This window comes from Rhamphochromis sp. 'chilingali' (genome assembly GCF_963969265.1).
Source record: "Rhamphochromis sp. 'chilingali' genome assembly, chromosome: 9".
NCBI lineage: Eukaryota > Metazoa > Chordata > Actinopteri > Cichliformes > Cichlidae > Rhamphochromis > Rhamphochromis sp. 'chilingali'.
Window position 1 is genome coordinate 31136126 of NC_137936.1, and position 21675 is coordinate 31157800.

At 39.3% G+C, this 21675-nt stretch overlaps 1 protein-coding gene across 7 annotated transcripts in view; it reads left to right on the forward strand.

Moving 5' to 3' along the window:
• Positions 1-21675, forward strand: part of eif4g3a (eukaryotic translation initiation factor 4 gamma, 3a) — a 72716-nt gene that overhangs the window by 5766 nt on the left and 45275 nt on the right. For 5 of the 7 annotated variants that reach the window (XM_080890595.1, XM_080890598.1, XM_080890599.1 and 2 more), the window contains exons 2-5: positions 9090-9162; positions 14323-14487; positions 16718-16810; positions 19618-19650. In XM_080890595.1, the coding sequence (XP_080746721.1) occupies positions 9090-9162; positions 14323-14487; positions 16718-16810; positions 19618-19650 (364 nt within the window). The remainder of the gene's footprint in view (positions 1-9089; positions 9163-14322; positions 14488-16717; positions 16811-19617; positions 19651-21675) is intronic. The other 2 variants (XM_080890600.1, XM_080890597.1) reach the window with 1 other exon arrangement.

A 21675-nucleotide genomic window follows, 5' to 3' on the forward strand; every position in this document is an offset into this window, starting at 1 on the left:
GAACACAACGAATATGACTGCACATTTACACCGACATCATCCTAGTGCAAAGACAAAAACAAGCATGCATGCTACAAACTTTAGCCGAGTCATTTAGACAGCTGTTAGCACAGGATTCTCCTTATGGAGACCTGATATGTTTAATATGCTGCTGAGAATATAGCCCAGAAGAAACGGATAGTATAGCTTTTATTTTGGAAAGAGACATTTCTCTGTAATAAACTCTCTTTTCCAAAGATGAGTGATTCCTCAATCAGATACAGGGCTCGCAATATCGCTAGCCCGACGTCCCGGGGCTATCTCTCCCCTGCCATTCGGGCTATTGTAGGAAGGAAAAATATATGTCAATGCTTTTGCATTCTTTCAGAAATGTAGCTGGGTAATTATGTCATTGGGTGAGCCACTGTCAATATGTGACATATTGAAATCGTGTTTGAATTTGCGCTTGTTTTTTTGCTTTCACTTTGCAATCGCGCGAACTGTGTATAGAGAGCGACAGCACTGATCTGTGAGTGATGATAATTTGTGCACCAATTCCTCTGACATCGTCTTATTAATTGTTAGCTTACTATGCAAACATGACAAGTGAAATCTCCCGCAGCTTAAACATGTGAGAGGTTGATCGCGCAGAGAATCGCTGAGCTTATGTGAGTGCGGCAGGATATATATTTCACTACGATGACCTGGATGATTGAGAACCTTCACAGACAGATATATATTTTAGTTCTGCTGAGCCAAATAAGACAGGTCAGGGTGAAGAAGTGACAGCCAAAGAAAAGCTTACCACAAAACGGAGAAGTTATGACAAATCAGACTATAAGGCAAAAAGAAAGTGCAGCTTTATGGTTTCATGGACAAAAGAATTTCTGTGGCTGCAATATGACGAGCTAAAAAACAACACGCACAAGGGTTAGGGTTAAATTTAAAAACTGTACTTTTGTGTTAAAATATATATTTATAATTTTAATAAATGACAAATTAAAAAGGCATGAACATTTTTTTTGTATCGAAAAAATATCGAACCGTGACACCAAAGTATCGAACCGAACCGAACCGTGAATTTTGTGTATCGTTGCACCCCTAGTACCTACAGTTTAGCTATCTGCGATTTGTTCTGCGCTGGGAAGCGATCTGCTTACATCCTCTGTATTAGATCAGATCCTTTGACGTGTACCAATGTCTCAATAACCGGTTTTTAGGCAGTTGCAGTAATAGTGTTTGGTTGATGTAAAATTCTAAGGCACACTTGGACTTGCATCAACTATTGCAGTAAGTGGTGCAGAGGGTGATTATTTCAGTGACCCACTCTTTATATAGAGAATCAGTAGTATAATTTGATAAAAACCTGCTGAAAGGGTTTGCAGACTTTGCCCCAACAAGGTTTTTCCCCCCTGGGATTTGTATGTCTGTCACCATCTTTGCTGTTGCATAATCCTCCCATAAATTTCCAAGGATTCTTTGAGTGGCATGTCTCTCTCCTTTAATGTGGCCAGGCATGCAGTCACACTCAATGCTATGCACCTATGTAATGTATGTACCCAGCTGGTGGTTCTCACAGAACAGGAGTCCTGTATTTCAGGACAGGTGTGTGCAGCCTGCATGTGAAGATATTCTCATAAGCTCACTCACTGTGGGATGTTATAAATAAACTGCTGAGTTGTTATGAGCCAGCATTGAGGGCCGTTCTTTCCAAAGAGGGCGTGGCCTGTTGTAGAAGACGTCCTGTCAGTTCTCTCCCGGCATTACAATCTGAAGTGACATTTCCACATCATTGTGTATATTGTTTCTGTATTTACTTCTGCTAGAGCATTTCAGACACATCCTGGAATTAGTGGAAAACTGATATTTTCTTATCATGGACACACTGCTTTCAGCTGTTCTTATAATACTGTGCTTGGAGAGCCATCTCACCCACATGATGATGCTCTAAGGTCAGTGATGAAGTTGTTTATGTACTCCTGTCAGCAGGTAGTGCTATTACTTTTTCCATTAAAACTTAGATTTTTGTGTAGGTGCAATAATTTAGACTTTGCCCTACAATTGTACAAATTCAGTGCACTACAGCTAAATAATTGCTTAATTTGTGTGAAGTTGAGAAGGGTTTTTTCAGCGTGTAAGATCTGGGAAATTGTTGTTTGCTAAGCAGATTGAGTATTTGAGGACTATTTGGTAGCACTTTTTGTTTTGAGAGCCCAAATCATCCAGTTTTTATGGGTTACTTCTCTATGTTTCTTGCACATTGATTCTTATGAAAATTCATTATTGACAATAAAATTAATTAAAATACATCACATCAAACAAATTCGCATTTCCTCAATTTTCACAGAAAATAAGTGTTGCTGCAAATAAATGGTTACTTGGTAACAGTAAGTAAGGGCTGTAGTTTTTACCTTGGCAGCATTTTAGAGAGCTGCCTTTCCGCTTATATACAGTGTAGACGTACTGTTGAAAATTCCTCTTAAAACACAGCCTTGTCTTAAGCTTTAAAATTATTATTTAAAGTTTGAATGACAGCCTTGACCTTTGCAGATTTTATGTTAGGATCATATTACCTATATAAAAGGTGGATGTAGTTTCCATGTCTCAAAAGTGAAGCCAGTGCCAAACTGAAGTGTATTTTTTTTTTCATTGGCTAGCAGGAAGTGACTATTGTGGTTTCAAAAAGAAGCACCTTTTTGGAAGCCTATGGGAAAACTGCCCTTTGCTTCAATTGATCTGATGGCCTCAGACTTTACTGATAAGTGTATGTACTCAGTTGCAGCTTGTAAGGCTCATTGAATACAAAATAATATATTTCTTGGGGTCAATTGTTGTCCTCCAAAAGTTTTAAAAAGTAATTAAAGCTGAGGCAGGCCTCCTGCTTATGTCATTGACAAGTTGTTATCATATTAGTGTGCTTTGTCTCATCACTCAGTGTTCACATTCAGTTTTAAACACTAAAATGCTGACTGCATAAACCAATGCCATGCCAAGAAAACCACATCTGTCTTTTATTCTCAGTCTATCATGTAGTGCTAAGTTGTCAGCTAAAATTAGGGAGCTTGGTTTGTAAAGTGAATCCACAGATTTTGTGGGTGTATTGTATAGATACCTGCTATTTTAATTTTAATTAGGCACTCACCCAAATTGGAGAACACATTTCTTGGGCCATATTATTTGTTATATATTTGCAGTTCACCCTTGAGTTCACTAGCCCCAATAATGAATAATGTAAAGCTTTAATTTTAAGAGCAAGTTAATGAAAATTCACCCTTGAGACCAAAACCATTTTTTATACCAGGTTGTAAACATGCTTATTTTTGCCCCAACTGGCCATTCAAGGAACTGCATTTTTTAAGGTACATTGTGTAATGACTGACTCGTCAGTAAATATAAATAACTCTTTCTCCACCAGCATTACGTCAGAAAGTGTCATGAGAACTAAGTGCTTTTAGTTGGTCAAATTCATAGTTGGTTGTAACTTACCTAATGTAAGTCTTTGAAAGGCATTATTTCTCATATAGGCACTCTGTTAGAAATCTAGCTTTTATATAAATGATGGTTAGAGCTACTGAGAGATGCTACACACTCATGATAGCCATTTGTCAATGGCAGTCCCACCTAAAAGCCCAATCACAGAGTAATTTTCTTGACTACTGTAATGCACTGTTTTTTGGAGTCAGCCAACGATCTCTTGCTCGTCTTCAGCTCATTCAAAATGCTGCTGCCCGCCTCTTAACTGGTACCCACAGCTATGAACATGTAACACCTATCCTGTCTTCTCTTCATTGGCTTCCTGTTCATCACAGAATTCATTTCAAAGTCCTAACACTGGTTTATAAATGCCTTAATGGTCTTGCTCCCCCATACCTTTCCAAGTTACTTCAGCCTTATATTCCTTCACGGACCCTCAGATCAGCTGACCAGCTGCTGTTGGTTGTCCCAAAATCAAGGCTTAAACGTAGAGGAGAACGAGCCTTTTCAGTTATGGCCCCAAAACTTTGGAATACGCTGCCTTTAAATATTAGACGGGCATCTTCGTTTCCTGTTTTTAAAATGCTTTCGAAAACACACCTTTTTTGGATAGCGTTCAGACTGGCTTGAGTTGATATGGTTTTTATGGGTTTTATTATGTTTTATGTGAGTGTTAGTGGTTGTATCTTGTGTTTTACCCTGTGTTACTGTACAGCACTTTGGGCAAACCTTTTGTTTTTAAACGTGCTATATAAATAAACTGGATTTGGATTTGACATCTTTTCATTTGGTGGTTGGTCACCAGTGGTCATTTTAAGCTTGGTAAGAAGCATCGCCCTTTATTGTATATACCATTCACTCATGGTTCAGTGAGTGGTATCAGTACCTCCAATTAGTTGTCTCTTTAAAGTTAAAGAAAGTTTTGCCTTATGTGCATTTGGTAGTTGCTGATGCATGTTACTGAATGTCAGTCACCTTCTCTTTATGCCCATTACCTCCCTCGCTTGCTACCTGCTACCACATAAATGTGATGTTTTGCTGAATAAAACTTGAAACTAGCTGACAAGAACAAAGGTAAAATTAAAATTTTATTGAGGTCACAAATAAAGGCAACCAACTGCCATTTTCTCATAGACTTATTTACTTTATTTTTAAACTAGATGAGCTTCTGGCCATTGGAAAAGAATGCATGTTTTAATGGTAGATCTGCATTGGCTTCACTTTTTTCCAGGCACGTTATGCTTTGTCCGTCTGTTTTGTTTTTCTCACAGTTTGTGGCTAGAAGTGGGAACTTTCCTGCCCGTTAATTTAAAATTTGTATCTTTATAAAGAAATACAATTTGTGTTTTAGAGATCCACAACCATAGCTGCTTAAGATATGGTTTGTTACAGTTGAATCCAAAAACCTACCACCTATTGTTCATACTGTAGTGAAAGAGCAGTCTCAGCAACAGCAGTGAGAGCTTTGTGAGCTTCGCTTTTATCCAACTGTGTGTGTGTGTGTGTGTGTGTGTGTGTGGCCGGCCAGTGTGCCAGCAGGGAGGAGGGTTTGTATCTGCACCATCTGGGTCGTCTCCACTTGCTTCCTGTATGTCCACTTTGAGAAGGTACAGGAAGTACTCTGAAATTTGCAGGTAGTCTACGTCATTCAGACGAGCCTGTAGGACTATCATGTAATTTAACATTTTTGCCCAGCAGAATTTCCATGATGTTTATCAGTCATTGCACCACTCTCATTTCCATTAGACCCTCTCTTGCTTCTTTGTTTTGGATACTTGTCGCGATTTCTCGAAGTTGTTAACTTTATAGCTCTGATTCATTCATTTATTCAGGATTAGTTTTTTTGAGCCATATCATCCTCCTGATCAGACGTTTACTATGTGTAAAGCTGTATCTCCTCCTGTCTTCCCCTCTCTGCCTCTCGCACATTCAGCACTTAAGTGGCTTTCCAGTAAGCTAATGATGAAGCAGGGACCGCAGCAGCTTTTCCTTCTTAAATGAAGCTTATAGGTCACTGGAGGGGTCGAGGACAGGGAGTAGTGTTTGATGCTACTTTGGGATCTCAACACGAAAGATGTGTCTGTCTGTTTTAGACCAAAAATGTACCTCCCAATATAAGAAACTACACTTTCTTTTTTCCTTTTTCAGAATGAGCAACTTTTACGGCAAATGTTACTATCTCGTTATCGGTTTGTGATTATATATCCTCAAATATTTCTTGAATTTGTCCATGGGTCAAATGTGAATCCCCCCCCTTCTGATCAGCTTGATGTTATAGGTTATATTTCAGCAGCACTGGCACTCTCATTTTTGAACTGTAAGCCTTTAGATTGACATTGTGCTTGGCCTCCTTCCCAAAGCAGACAATTAATGGAGATTAAAAAAAAAGGCTAATGTCTAATTAGTGCAGTCATCTACTGATATGGTTATGCCTGATGCACACAGTAGAGCATGATTGCAAAGTGTCTGCATCCATCTGGTTGCTCGACCACCCGCATGGAGAGCTTGACATGAATGATGCACGATCACCTTGATATACCACTGCAGTATTAATTTTCTTCTACAGACTCAATAAACTTAAAATAAACCGCAAGAACTTTTAATATGGAAGGAAAACTAAGAATGTGTGAAACCACCATCATTTCTAGTTGCAGATCTAGTTGGAGGGCAGCTCAAGAGTTGGCAGTTCGTCTTGTAATCGGAAGGTTGCCGGGTCGAGCCCCGGCTCTGACAGTCTCGGTCATTGTGTCCTTGGGCAAGACACTTCACCCGTTGCCTACTGGTGGTGGTCAGAGGGCCCGGTGGCGCCAGTGTCCGGCAGCCTCGCCTCTGTCAGTGCGCCCCAGGGCGGCTGTGGCTACAATGTAGCTTGCCATCACCAGTGTGTGAATGTGTGTGAATGGGTGGATGACTGAATGTAGTGTAAAGTCCATAGGGACTAAGTAAAGCGCTATACAAATACAGGCCATTTACAATTTACAGATATAGAATTTGGCAAAACCAAAAACTTGGCCAGTTCTCTGATTAAATAAGTGTAATGGAGTATAATAATCAAACGCTCAAATTTACTCAAAACATAACAATTAAAAAGTGATCAAGCTTAAGAAATGACTAATGTTTTCCCAGCAGCAGGAAAACAGCATTTATTTATGTGTTGCCTTTCACAGAAAGAAGAGCTTTGCAGAAAGCAATTAAATGTTTTTAATTTGCATATTATCTTAAAAGAAAATGTATAAAATAAAAGCAGAATGAAATATACCATGGAAAACTTACTTTAAACTTATTATGAAGCAAACATGTAACAGGGTTAAGAGTAGCAGAATTAAAAGACCAAAGTATATATTTCATAAAAACTTGTGTGGCACAAAGCATGTTACAGAAAGGTATATCTTGGACTGACTGGCTGCAGGTGATTTCCTTCTCAGACAACAGAAATCTGCGTGCTGCCTTTGAGCCGTTTAAATAGTGACTCATTCTTAGAATTTGGCGACTGTGGTCGAAAGCTTAGACCTGCCAGTTTTTGGTTAGTTTTTTTTTTTCTTTCTTACCAGGTGTATCTGCCTCGTCTTCCCCAGTTGTCTTTTTGTCCCTCCTTAGAAGGGTTTGGAATTAAAAGCTGCTTCCAAATTGTCTCTCAGGCTTGATGGTTTCCAACCTCATCAACTCCTTTTATCACTGCTGGCATGGCAATACTGGCAGATGAATTAATAACGTCAAACCTTTGCACACCTGAGTCACACATAATCTTTTCTACATTGTGGTCAGACTTGGAAAATCATACAGTTGCACTGACAGAAATCTTGAATCTGAAAGCAAACAATGTTGTAAGAAATGTGGCGTCACTGTTTTCAAATTTCCTTCTGGCTGTAATAGCGACATCCTTTAGATGCAGTTGATTGAAGATTTAGAAATGGCATTTGTGTCAGTCATAGACTGACACAAATGCCAACAAAAAAAGTGTTTGTTGGAGTAGTTAACACTAGGAAGCTTGGTTACCAGCCTATATTCATGAACTGTATGGGTGTGATGTAAAGACACTTCTAAGTTTAAAATCTCAACACAAAGGGAGGTTAAAAAAGAGTAACTTTGAACTAATTTTTTACTATTGCAACTTAGAAAATATTGATGTTAGTCACATTTCCTAGAACACTGAGTAATATCATTAAAAATGTAAGGACAAAAGATTCAGTTTCTGAGTATGGTGGTATAAAACGAAGAGATGCTCACGGGAGAAGCGTGACATATTTGCTTAAAAGTACTTTGTTTCATTTTCTGTGTATAGTTCGTATTTTTCGCCTACTTTCGAATGCTGCATTTCTTGGATGTTGCTTTTCTAGTTATCATGTGTAGTCTGCAAATCATTGAAGAAACCTGTCATGTGGGAAATGTTTGCTGTCTGGCTCTCAAAGCACCAATAAAAAGAAGGTGAAAACTGTAAATGCCATCTTCCACGTAGTTTTTGTACTCTTCCTCACATAGACTGTCAAATCATTGTGATGGGACTGAGCTTCTAATTACTCCTAACATCTTTGTATGTGTGTAGTGTGGGATTTTTTTTTTTTTCTTATTTTTTTTTTTTTTGTCTTCCTTCTCCAAATTCCTCGGTAATGAAACTGATAATGCTTCCTGCTGTGCTTCCGTGTTTTGATTCGCAGCCTTCTCTTTAAATAATTCTTTTCACTCTGTCTTATCTCGTTACGAGTAGCAGTGCTGGCAGGGGTCCCAGAGAGATGACGGGCCCTGCAGGCAAGAGCAGGACTAAGGAAGGGAGTTTAGGGCAAAGGGAGGTGTGATTTGGGTGAAAGGAAGAAAGCCAGACGTTCGGTTTCCCTTAAATCATGTGATCAGCAGTGTGTGAGCCTGTCTGTCGCACACAACTGCCTGAGCAGGTTACTAAACACAGGCCTTCCCTTTTCTGTATGGATTTTACACATTCCCCCTTTTATCTCTTCTAACATCTCAGTGATGTCTTCATTTATTATATCTTTCTTAAGCTTTAAAGAAAGTGATCAAATACTCTGGTTTCACTGCAAACAATTATTAAACCCTCGAGTGTTATAGATTTTCTTTTGTGCTATGTTGTAGTTTTTGTTTAACCTCTTATTCTTCACACAGCTGAAGGTGAAGGGAATTAATATTAAATGTATTTTGCGCTGTGCTGCCAAATAGTTGTTTCAGTCCTCACTCTTGTGCTCCAGCTGCCCCCCAGCCTGAAGTAGCACAGAAATCCATTTCAGATTTTCCCTTTAACTCTTGCAAAATGGTGAAGGTACATAGTGTACTCTCAGAGATGGGGCATTTTAGGCGGGGTTTGTATGGTTGGAGGGGGGGGGGGGGGGGGATCCTTGAAATTGAGCTACAGGACATGGGGTCTGAGGGAAGCCCTCTGATGATCTGAATGTATTTAATTAAATTAAACTGCAGAACATTTTTCAGTGGATTTGTGATTTTTTTGTTGTTTTTTTAACTCTTAAACATAACAGATCAGTTCTCTTTGCATGCTTTAATCAGCCATATTTAGACTCAGCAACACATCTTCTAAAATATGACAGGAATCTTACTTGTCTGTGACCTAGCAGGATGCCAGTTTTTATCTCCTGTTGCTTGAAGAACTTCCCTTAACATCCTCTTTCCAGAATCCCACGGGTTCAGCCATCACTGGACGAACGAATCTTCCCTACACAGCCTGGAGTCGCTGCAGTCTACAGCGTGAGTCACTGCATGCAGCCCCTCTTTTCAGACACTGTTACATTCATATCCACCTGTATATACTGTATGCTGCAGTGCATATGCAGGAAGGTTACACTTTAAGTAAAAACACACACTGAAGACTCTGATTTGTTGTACTGACTTTATGCTTTTGCACACACTTTTATTATGGTCACATAAGTCACACAAATTATTGCTTATTTTAATTTGGTTACTGAATTTAATGCGGTTGTGTACAACCATTCATTCATGAAGGTAAAACCTGAAAACATATAATAATTTTTTTGTAATATGGAATTATGTCATTCTATTTGTTATGTATTATGTCATTGTAATTTTGTGGTGTAGTGGTTAACACATGGAGGAGACGCAAAACCCGGCCTCAAAGCTCACAAGCTGCTATACTACTAGGATTGTGTCAAATTAACATGTGGATGCCTCTGCTATTGTAACCGCTTGGGGAAATAAAGGAACAGCTGAAAATACCATTATGTATCATAGTTGATAAGAGAAAATAATCATTCCATTCTGCTGATGTCAGTATGTTTTCATAAAAAATATTCTGTATTTGGTATTTATTGCCAAATTTTGGTGCCTTTAACCAGTGAGCTAGAAGAAGCAAACTGATGGCTGACCTCCTGGCCCCTCTGTGTGTTTTTACCAAAATGCTGTTTTCCTAGGTTTACACACCAACATTGGTATGGGTTGTTGGGAGTTTAAATCTGAAGCTTTACAGTTAACCCCGAAAACTAGTAAAATGTTCCAGGTATGTATTACAGGAAGAGAAAGACTTCCTGCTGACTCGGCACTCCTCTTTGCCTGTGAAATTAAAGTGAAAGTATTTAATATGTGCGGTAGCAAAAAAAGGGGGAAAAAAGATACTTAAAATTAAGGATGGACAGATCCAGAATTTTCCAGTTGCTGTACAATGTTGTTATCATGGCCTCAGCTCAATACCAGAGTTATTCACAGCCCAGTACCGCATTATTCAAGTTACTTGTACTAGTTGGCGTTTTTTCAGCTCGGTGTAAGAGCAGTAGGCTGCTTCATACTCCTGTCTTACAGTTGTACTCGTTTTTCCTCTTCCTGATGTCACTCTGTTTCACTTTGAGTGCAGAATGGAGCTGAATTCCTGTCGAACTGACAAGAACATGTCATACTAAAAACGTTCCAAAATGGACATAACATGAATGAGAGTCAGAAAGACAGACAGAGATAGCATTCCTCTCCTTGTTGTGTGAGCTTTGCAGTCATGTCCACTTACACGGCCTCAGTTTGCAGTTAAGTACAAAAGTGGAAAAGTTTTGTAAACACATGAAGAAAATCTGTTGCTGCTGCAGGCGTGAAGAACCTCCACACTGCTGCCTTTTGCTGTTAGCATCCTCATACTATTTATCTCCCAGCTTTATGTGGCACAGTAAACAATTTAAAGTTAAATTGAGTAGATTGGCTTGTTGTTACCCAAAGCTGTTCAGTAGGTTAATTTACCTGTCAGTTTGTCATTTTATAATGATGGTGCTACAACATCGCACAACATTATTTGTAGCAATAACAAAGAGAAGGCTTTATGCTGAAACGCAGCAGCAATTTCGTCAGCATGGTGACTGTAAACACTTTCTAACCAGAAATCTTTTTTACTCGTTTCGATGTTAAGAGTGCCAAAGACTATAATGGTGGAGATCCTGTTTGCTGTCAGTCCAGTGTTTGACATTAGGATTGTATGAAACTGGGCAATAATAATACAAACTGTGCAAACATGCATGTGTGCTTGTAATTTAAAAGAGCACATACGTGTAAGGAAATTCTTTTGTGATCAGATCTCAGCAGGCCTGATCTGCAGATTGGTTCCCTCAGGGTACCTCTGCCATTTACTGACTCCTTCAGGAATTAATTAACATTTTCTTCATCATATCTTTGTCATGATAATATTTACATAATTTGTAGTGCGTTTCTGTTGTCACATGCCTGGAGCATAAACATATGAGTTAGGAGGATTTGGTAGACAATTAGAGTTGCCTGAACTTTAGAGGCTGCGTATTGCCTGGTAGTCGGTGACCAGCCACACCTACTGTGCCTCTCTAAAGACAAAATAAGCCCAGCGTAGCAATCTTAATGAGGCGAGCAGTTAGCAGAAAGAACAGAAACTGTGCCTATTGTGACACACCTTGTGAATGAACAGAATAGGAATAGTTTTTTTTGGTTTTCAGCTTAGATAAGAATGATGATTTTCCAAGTCTCCCTTTTTGTTTTTCATTGTGTTTCTGTTTTCAGCTTAATTTTTGTAAAATGTTAAACAGAAACACAAGTCACCAAAATACACCAACATCAGTGATAGAGTTGATGCATTAGGTATCTGAGATTTAAAAAAAATATCATATTATCTTGCATCTAGCATTGTGTATTAAAAAGTTCTTAAAAGTCACTTCTGTGGGTAGATTACTGGAGAATGTGGAGGAATCTAACTTTCATTCATATCAAGATATTTGATCTGTCGGTTCTTTCACAGAAAAAGAAAATAATAATTTGTTTCACAGATTTCAGATTTTGAAGCTCTTTCTTTGAGTTCTCTTTTAATTTGGTTGTTCTATAAACATGAAAGAAGAACATGATCACAGTCTGAATGCCACAAGATTGTATGGCGTGCACTTGTGCGCTTAACATTACCAGTATTGCTCTTGCTGAGCCAGATGGAGGACTGGGTCAAAACTTGGCCTCTTGCACTTGATGGAGGTGTATTATATCATTATGAGCAGCAGAGTTGCCAGTGCTCTGACCAGGACTACCTGCCCTGCTGTCAACAACCTTTATTGTACTTACAGTACAATTTTATTTTACTTTCACCTGTCCGCTCACCTCTTGCCCCCCTCGCCCACGTACTCAGTGAAACAGAGCAAACCCAGGAAGATTAGCGTGACCACAAATATCAGCAAAAAGCATTTTTGCTAGCCCTGCTCGATTCTACTAGAAATATAATCAATATGTGGCGAGCAGCGATTAGATTTGTTTGAGCGCTTTCTGAACTATTCAAGGCAAAACCAAACCACCTGTGCCTGTTGTGCAACACCTTGTGAATAAACAGAATAAAATTTTCTTTTTCCTTTTTTTTTCTTCTTTTTTTTGGAAAATGCTTGAAAAATACTGCAGATCCAGGAGCAAGTGCTAGGCTGAAAATAGACAAAGAACTAATGTATAAAAATCAGCAGTGTTCGCTTGTTGCAGGCTGCAGGGTTTTGAATGTTTTTCTATGTTGTCGCATGATCTAGTCACATGACTGTTATGTCAAAACCAATTAATCAGCCTGATATTGATTTAACAATTTATATAAAGATAGTAGCCATTATAAAACGTGATGCTTTCCCCCCCCTGTAATTAATTCAGCTAAATATTGATGTCTCACATAGACTCAGTTTATCATTGATTTTTACATCATGCACTCATGCAGTTTTTAACATTATATTTACAGTTCAAGAAAATCCAATTCAACAGAAAATGGATCAATAAAAAGTGATCTGAACCAAACTTTGGCACAGCCGGGCAGGGAGTGAATTTAGGATTTTTTGGGTGGGGCAGCTAAGTGTAATGGTACATGCGTTGAATTTAAAACTCAAGACAGTGTGTCATCAATTAGAGAATCACTGTAAAAAACAAATGTGGCTCGATTATTCTTTCATCTCAATCTTGTTTTCATAAACTTTGAAAGCCGAAATGATCGCTGAAAATCAAATTTGATTAATCGCAGCACCCTCAAATAGATGTTAACGGATATTTAATGAAAGGAGGGCACATAAACAGGGTAGATAACAAAAAAGGGTTGTTGTTTTTTAACCTTTTGATTTATTAGGGGAAAATGTGTCTATTTTTACAGGGTCTGGCATTTAACAGTACGCTAGAATTGACCTTTTTTTCTGACACCACACTGAAGATGTTTCCTGCCCTGATAACATTTCTGAATTGTGGAAGGTACAGTAAGCAGCTGCACATTAGACGAGGAAATGCTGTGTGCTTGGAGATGGGCTGTTCAGCTGTGAGCTTTGTTTATTCTTTGCAACCTGACAACACTGAAAACATTGGAGGCTTTATGAGATTTTTCAAGCTCTCAAGAAAGTTTTTGGGGGGGTTAAAACTGCAACAATGATGACACTGGTGGAAATAAACGGCACTCGTTGCATGGAGCTGTTGCTCTGTATGGTGATAGTGGGGTTTACTCAGCCGCTCTTTCTTCTCTTCCCCCTCATGTACAGCCCCCATACAGTTGCTTACCTCCCCTCCCCCATCCCATCACACTGTATGTCCTCAGAGTCAGTCACTTGCCTGAAGCAATGCAGGCTCCTCCCCTGGTAACAGCAGCTAGATTAGTTGCTTTATCCCAGGTCATCTGAGGGAAGTGGGCCACACAGTGGAGATGCAGAGATACTATAGAGACTGTGCAGAGTATTGGCTATAAAGGTTACAAACATTTGAAGTTGAGAGTTTGTAATTTTAGTAGCAGAGTTTTTAAATCTCTCAACATAGAAAAGCAGCCCTTGTTAGAGGAGAAAAAAAGAGAAGAGGGAGGCTTGCCTAGCTTTCCATTTCCCCTCCTTGTCTGCTTACTGATTTCTTCCTGCAGTATCCTGTCTCATTCCCTGGTGTTTTCAGGCCTGCTGCAGCAACAAGCAGCACCTGCAGTGGGGCCAGCCCATAGCTAAAGCTGCCAAGGCCCATCCTGCCACACCACAGAGAGCTGAATAAAAAATCTCAGCTTTGTCTGATACTGCTCACCGCCGGTACCCACCCTGAACCCTTCCCTGTGGCTCAAGCCTGTTTGACATGACTCACTTCTATCTGTTGCACAGAATATTCTCTATCTATCACAGATTATTTGACCCAGTTTTGCCATATGAGGCCCAGACATACTTGCACAGCAGGCTACAGAAGAGGCCGCAGTCGAGTTTTTAGCAAAGTGCAGCAGCCTTCAGCAGCCATGCATGTTTGAAGGTCTTCACCTCTGCATAAATACAGGGGCTAATCCTGCTGCTTGAGCGCTTAATTTACATCCCTCAGCAGGAGGGAGGACTAATGACCTGTGGAGCCCCGCCACTGCTGTTCCTCCTCTGCACCAGCCTGGCATAATATATCATTTTGTTTAAATCTTTAATTTTACTGCTTCATTTCATACAGGTGTCCAGGCATGGTCCTTCTTACCCTGCTCACGACATCACAAAGGGACACACTAATTTGCCGGGCACCCCGCCTGGTCATGCCCATTCCCCGGCGCTCTCTCAGGTATCAGTACCCACAGCTTCCCCATATCGCTACCCTAAGGGCTGGGAGGCAGGCGGAGGGGTGAGTTTGTCACTGTGACCGCCGTCATCCTCTCTCTGCATTTTCATGTTTATTGTGAAACGGGTTCAGTGTGTCCACATAGAACAACTATATTTCCACATTTGATGTGTGTTAAATTGTATTTATTTATTTTTTTTATACCTGTAGACACCCTGTATTAGTTTTGGTCATGTTGCCTACACACTACCCTTTGTTCTTTTGTTCTCCTTTCTTACGTCAGCCTTCATTTTCATGTTTGTCACTTCTCTAATTTCACAACATTTCTAATGCAGCGCTAAGTCATGTGTGTATGAGTGTCTTCTTTTAATGAAATTCACATGATTACATGATGAACACCGCCACAAAATCTAAGAGAGCAGGTCTTGCGCACTGCTGCCTATAGGAAAACATCCATCCACTGTTTTCTACACACAGTACCTGCTTAATCTTGACAAGGGTTCCAAAGTTAGCAACCTCAGCATGGATCTGGCAAAAGGGAGATAAACAGTCCGGCCTGTTGATTTTTCCAGTCTCCTATAGGGCTTATGCGTACTTAGAAAGAATGTTTACTTGACCTGTAAGATTTTGTGAGAGAATTAGAACACAAACTCAACCTTATTATGAGAGTATTATTAAGTTATGTTGGATTAATTCACAGTTTTATACTGATAATTATGTTTAGAAGCTTAAATATTAGTTATTTGACATTTTGTCCCACTGGTCAAGTAAGCAGTATAAAAAGCAGTTCTATAAAATATTTGATTGGTGTTGGGGGCTTGTTAAAGCGGATGTATTGTCCTAATTTCCAGCTCTATCTGTAGAGTAGATGCATTATTTGACAGGATTTATCTTATGGCGAACCTTAGTTCAGCTCCTCAATTCACCTTTTGTTTGAAAGCAGTTTTAGCTCCATCCCCTTTAAGCAAACTGTATTTTAATTGGCTGCCCAACACAAACAAAAGGTTTAAAAAGCTGGTGGGTGAGGCGAGATTAAGGGCATACCTTATGTCAGGGGTGTCAAACTCCAGGCCTCGAGGGCCGGTGTCCTGCAGGTTTTAGATCTCACCCTGGGTCAACACACCTGAAACAAATGATTAGTTCATTACCAGGCCTCTGGAGAACTTCAAAACATGTTGAGGAGGTAATTTAGTGATTTAAATCAGCTGTGTTGGATCAAGGACACATCTAAAACCTGCAGGACATCGGCCCTCGAGGCTTGGAGTTCGACACCTGTGCCTTATGTGGATCGCATCGTTTGACACTTTGGTCAGTACTCTATTTGTATGACAGGAAGGAAAACAAAAAGCAAATAAATCCCCTTTAAATCGAGATATGCATGTGTGTATGAATCCATATATGCCATGATCACAGTAGACATACTGTGACCGATTTTATATTTGAGATTTAGGCATGGGATAAATATTGGGTAGAAATCCAGCAAGGACGCTTTCCTCTCTGTCTGTAACTACAGTAAAATCCTAACCCGTTTGATGGAGATTGGGTGAGGCTATGACAGAATTTACAAGGGCAAAGCAGAAATAAATCAGAGTTGAGCATTATGAGAAGATTCACACGCTTGTCGCTTTTTAGTTAGGTACTGCATCCAGGTGCTTCCTCTTTTCATTTTGAAAAACACCTAGATGTATACAGGTAACTTTGTGAAAGGTCAGTCTATTAATCACAAAGACATAAACAACATCAGTGACACTGCTGCTGCCTTGCTGCTTTCACTTTAAAGCATGTTGACTCTGTGACTGAGCTTCTCTGGAAGAATGTGACAATGCTTGCAAGGAATCCAGTTCTTCCTTTTTACCGTGGTAAACTAATGGCCCACTGCCTCACCCTAAAGCAGCTCTAGTCACTCACCAGCCTTTCTATAAATAGTTTTGTCAGCCAACACAAACTTAAATTATCACCATCACACCAGCAGCACGATGAAGAAGAGTACGCAGATCTGCTTAAACCCACCTCTGCTTAGCTCCACTGCACACTAGATGAAAAATAAAGGAACACAGGATTTGCAGTCCTTGGGGGTACCAATTATCTTTGCACAGTACATAAACCCTGATTGAAAACACTTTCTCCCAGCTACACCCAAAATTATTTAGTGCTGTGTTTTAGTGTGTTGTCTATAGTTTAGGTCCTTTGCAGTGCACTTTCTCTTAAATGACTAGGGACTGATTGCTGCACATTTTTTGCTCAGTATACATTAAGCCTTCTTTTTTTCTGTTTCTATTTCTTCTTTTTACAGTCTCCATACAACCCTGGGCAAAATGCTGGCTCCGCACCTTTAGTGTACTCTCCCCAGACGCAGCCAATGAATGCACAGCCACAGAGTCGCCCGGTGAGTGCCACTCTGGTGCTGGATTTACAGCACACCTGCCTCCAAGAACCCAAACAGTTTTGTGTTTTAGTGGAACTCTGTTTTATAGCTTTACGAAGAAAATCCACGTAAATTGATGATTGATCTTAGCTTGATTGTGGCACTGAGGTACCTCGATACAGGCTATATTTATTTAATAAGGTCTCCCTCATTTATGGGCTTGTTGTTGGTGGTAACATATTGGAAATGAGTCCCTTTTGGTGTATTTTTTTTTCCTCCTTTCATCTGCATTTAGTACTTTATACAGTTACTGACAGTGAGAAATAGTAGGAAATTAACTTTTAGCTACAGGAAAGAAAATTCAGATCAGTCCTGGGATCAGTATTTTTTATCATGTTTTGAATAATCAGAATTCAGATGTTGCAGTTAGTGAGAGTAAGTAAGAGCTGTTCAGGTGTTGTCAGGTGTGTCATCATGTTAAATTCAGGCTTTTCAATACAATTCTTGTGCAGAATAAAGGAATGTAAATTACATCAAAGTGGCAATTCTTTATCTAAGCTTTACTCACTTTCTAAGGGAAGCTTAAAGTGGACCTGTTGCACTCATTTCTAGTTCCGTTTATTTTATTCTTTGACTTTCCTACAATGGCTTTGCATAAAAACGATTACTTGACTTGTACTGGGTCCCATAGTTCTGACTGAAATGAATGATTTCACCTCCTTTCCCTTTAAGGTCAACCTCCTTTTAAGCTAAATTTCATCTGATTGGCTGCCTCTCACAAACAGAAGATTTAAAAAGCATATGGGTTCTGTTTTTCTCTCATAGGGATTACTTATGGATATGCTTACCTCATTAACAACTATGACATGTTTAATGTGAACATCCAACACTGTAAGAATATATACACAAACTCCAATTCTAAAAAAGTTGGAATTTATTTACATTTAAAACAGAGCACAATGATTTGCAAATCTCAACACCCATATTTGATTTACAAAAGAAAATAGAAATCATATCAAATGTTTAAACTGAGATTTTAAGAGTTTGATGACAAATTTTAGCAGCAACACATTTCAAATAACTTGGCTAAAAAAGCAAGTGGTACATAAAAGAAACCGCTAGAACTAAAGCGGAAAACTGTTTGCAATCAGAAATCAAAATTTGAATCTTTTTTTGGAAAACATTGACGCTACATCCATCAGATTAAAGAGAAGGACCATCTGGCTTGTTATGAGTGCTCAGTTTTAAAGTCTACATCTCAGATGATTTGGGAATGCATTAGTGCCTATAGAATTTGAAGCTCGCACATTTGGAAAAGCATCAGAGAAATATCTGCTGTCATCTAGATGATGTCCTTTTCAGCAAAGCCCTTGCATTTTTCAGCAAGACAATGCTCAAGGCTTTGTAGTAGAAGAGTCTGATTGCTGAACTGCCCTCCATGCAGTCTAGACCTTTAAATAACTGAAAACATTTAGAGCATCATGAAATGAAAAAATAAGACAAAGAAGACCCAGAACTGTTGAGCAGCTAGACTCTGTAGAGTAGGGTGACATTGTCCTGTCAAAACTCTAGCAACTACTGTCCTCAGTTTCCAGATGTTTACAGGTGGTTGTAAAAACAAATCCCAACATTTTTGAGACGTGTTGCTGCCATCAAATTCAAAATAAGCTAAAATTTGCTTGTTAAAAGTTAAATTTTCCCACCTTATCATTTGATATGTTTTCTGTATTGTATTGTGAATAAAATACAGGTTTATGTGGTTTGCAAGTCGGGATGGGACATGATATGAATTTAGCTTTGTGGTCAAATGTTTGAGCATGTTGGAGGTATTTCCCCCCTTTGTTGTGATCAAAGCTCTGCTTGTGTTGCAAGTGAGCCTCACGTCCTTTTTTTTTTTTTTTTTTTTTTTTTTTTTTTTTGGAGCGCTTCTCTTGATGCCACCTTGGATACTTTCCAAACCAAAATATGGAGCGTTTACATGACGTCGTAATGCAAATGCATCAGACGTCAGTGGAACAAATAACCAGGATCGTTAGGCAGGCAGATGAACAATTCCAAGGAACTGAACTTCTAGATTGCAATCTCTATTTGCAAGTAACTGCAATTTTTCTTTTTATTTTAGAAATCATTCCAACTTTTTTTGAATTGGGGGAAAAAAACAGAAAACCATCATAGGTCCATTTTAAGCTTGATATTAACTACCAAGCAGGTCTTTTGGTTTTGCTGGTGGTTCTGCTTCTCTTTGACTGAAATATATATGCCTGAAATGTTCAGTGTAGTTGAAAGAAAACCTTTAAAGCAGGAATGATCTTTAAAAAAAAAAAAATCTTACCACAAAAAGCCTAGAAGAAAATATTTCAGTATAATATTGTCTCATTTACTTTGTTTGTAAGTCTTTCTGTATCAGAAGAGCATAGCTAACAGGAAATAAGTCACTGTCCAGTAAGCCTTGTTTTAAATTCTGCCACTTAAGCCATTTTATTTCACTGCAGTATGCCTTATACAATCAAATTTATTTTTTCTGCATTTGACATTTACTCACAGTGTCTTCGCTGGCCTTAAAATCTGTTATATTCAATGTGGTAGTTACAAGTAACAATTGCAAGCTATTATTTGCAAATGCATGCTGTGACTGAGAACTAGTGTTGAATCATGTGCCATGTGTCTCTAAAGCTTTGTAGCTCTGTGGTTTTGTGTTGTACTTCCAAGCGTCGGCTTCCATTGCTCATCTTATACTGTATCTGTGTCTCTCTTATGCTCTCTCTTCTCCCCGCTTTGCCATCACTGCTTCAATCTCCTTGCTGGACCTCTCCTCCCTCCCCCACCAGTTTGCTACGGGCCCTCGACCAACCCACCATCAGGTAATTTACCCCTGCTGTACGCCCCTCCTGCTCCCTCTCTTGCATCATCATCATCATCAAAGCAGTTTGCTGGGCCCTGTTGGCAATGGCCTGTTTGTGGGGCGTCTGCTGTTCCTTAGGAGAAAAATAGTCTCAGATTTAAAAGCCTTCAAGAATCTTGGAAACAGTTAAAGAGGGTTTAATTGTCATGGGATGTTTCCGTGCTGCTAGTTAATCAAGATATCCAGTCAAGTGCACCGAGCTGTTTCCTGATTCTTTTTTTGAACTATTCATGTTTATTTTTATGTTGAGGGTGAAATTAGTTCCTTCCAGTAACTGTTATTTGGCCTTTATCAGCTTTTAATTTATTGATTCCTTTGGGTTCTAAGTGGAAAAAGTAGGATGTTTTGCACAAGATTTTGCAAGAAACCTTGACATTTAATGCTTTTTAAATTCTATAACTTGGTTAGTTTATTCAGTTTTGTATTTTCTCAAACACACATAGTCTACAGCAGAGTACAGACCAACCACTGTTATTCATTATATTGACAGTTTTGAAAGCGATTCTGTCTGCATATTAATTTTTGTTTTACCTTATGCTTTAAATTAGGAATTGTGTTTAGCCACTTTGTTTTAGCACCTTCAATTTAAAATAGAAATATTGGACACTGCATTCAAATTTACAATTTAGGTTGATATCAATACAGAAAGGACTGTGTGGTAGATGATGACCTTTTAAATCAGTTATTAAAGTTTAGGTGTTTAAAAGTAGTCAGAGTGAAACTCATCAAGTCAGACAAAATTCTCATACTTAACGGTTTGCGGCAAATGCTTTTCAGTCAACGACTGCTTGAAGTCTCGGGCATAAAGTCGTCATCAGACGCTTTGTGTCTGAGAACACAGACTGCTTTTGTATACCTCTGCATTCATCTGGTTGCTTCCATCAGCAGTGAAATCATCAATAAATGCCAGTGTGAGAGCGCTGTTAGCAGCCATATATAACCACGTTGGCGAACTTTGGTTTATAAGTTCTACATTTTCCTCTTTTCATAACTTTGATGGAGATGCTTTGTTGGTTCATACAATTTTACCATAGAGCTGCTGTTATCCTTCTTGGCTTACTTGGGGAAACCAAACAGCCACTCTATAAACCCATGGCACAACATGGAAGAGCCATCTCGATAGGAAAAGACTCAGCAATTTTAGAAGAGAACTGAATAGAATAGAGACAGAGAAGGCTGATTGGTTGAAAGAGGAGTGAAAGAAGCAGTCTACTGTGAAAAACCATCCTTGAACAGAGGAGGTGGCTTACCACACCAACTGTCTGCCACCTACAATGCAGTTTTGCCTTAACGCCCACTCATGTCTTGCATCAGGTGATCACAATATGTTACGTGACAGGGCGAGGCAAGGTCTGACTAAGGGGCAACTCCCACTAGGGTTTAAATACCTGGGACTCTCCACCATTTGGTTTTAGAACTGAAGAAGCTTCTGGGATGAGAGGTGAAACGTCTTCAAGAAACTTAACAAAGTCTAGTTGCTTTCTTTCCAAGCTCCTTAGATAACCAAGCAACAATAAGTGGTAGTAAAACTGGAAATGGAGAATGTTGGTCTTCAGGGTAAAAGTTCTGAGTCAAAACATTCCAGAGAGCTCAGCTTTGACTTTGAAAGCAAACGTTCTCAGTTTTACGCTTTGCTGTAGTAGGCGAGTCTTTGCAGACAAGTCAGGGTCTTCCACGCAAACCATGCTCAGCTGCAGCAGTCTGCCAGCAACCAAAGCATCCGCAAGGGGGGTTTCAGTACAGCACTGTATACCTCTTTGTAACCAGTTTCACCAGCAACCATTCAGCAATTGGTCAGGAAATATACATTTTTCCATAGTGACCTGTGGTGGCCAGATGATTGGGTGTGGGCCCGTGTGACTGCGGCCTAAGCCAAGTGTCTCTTTTGAATCATTTCATTTGACACTTTCAGTATCCATTATTTTATTTCTAATTGAATGGGAGACAATTTTTTTTAGTTTTTATAGTTTGGATTGAGTACACA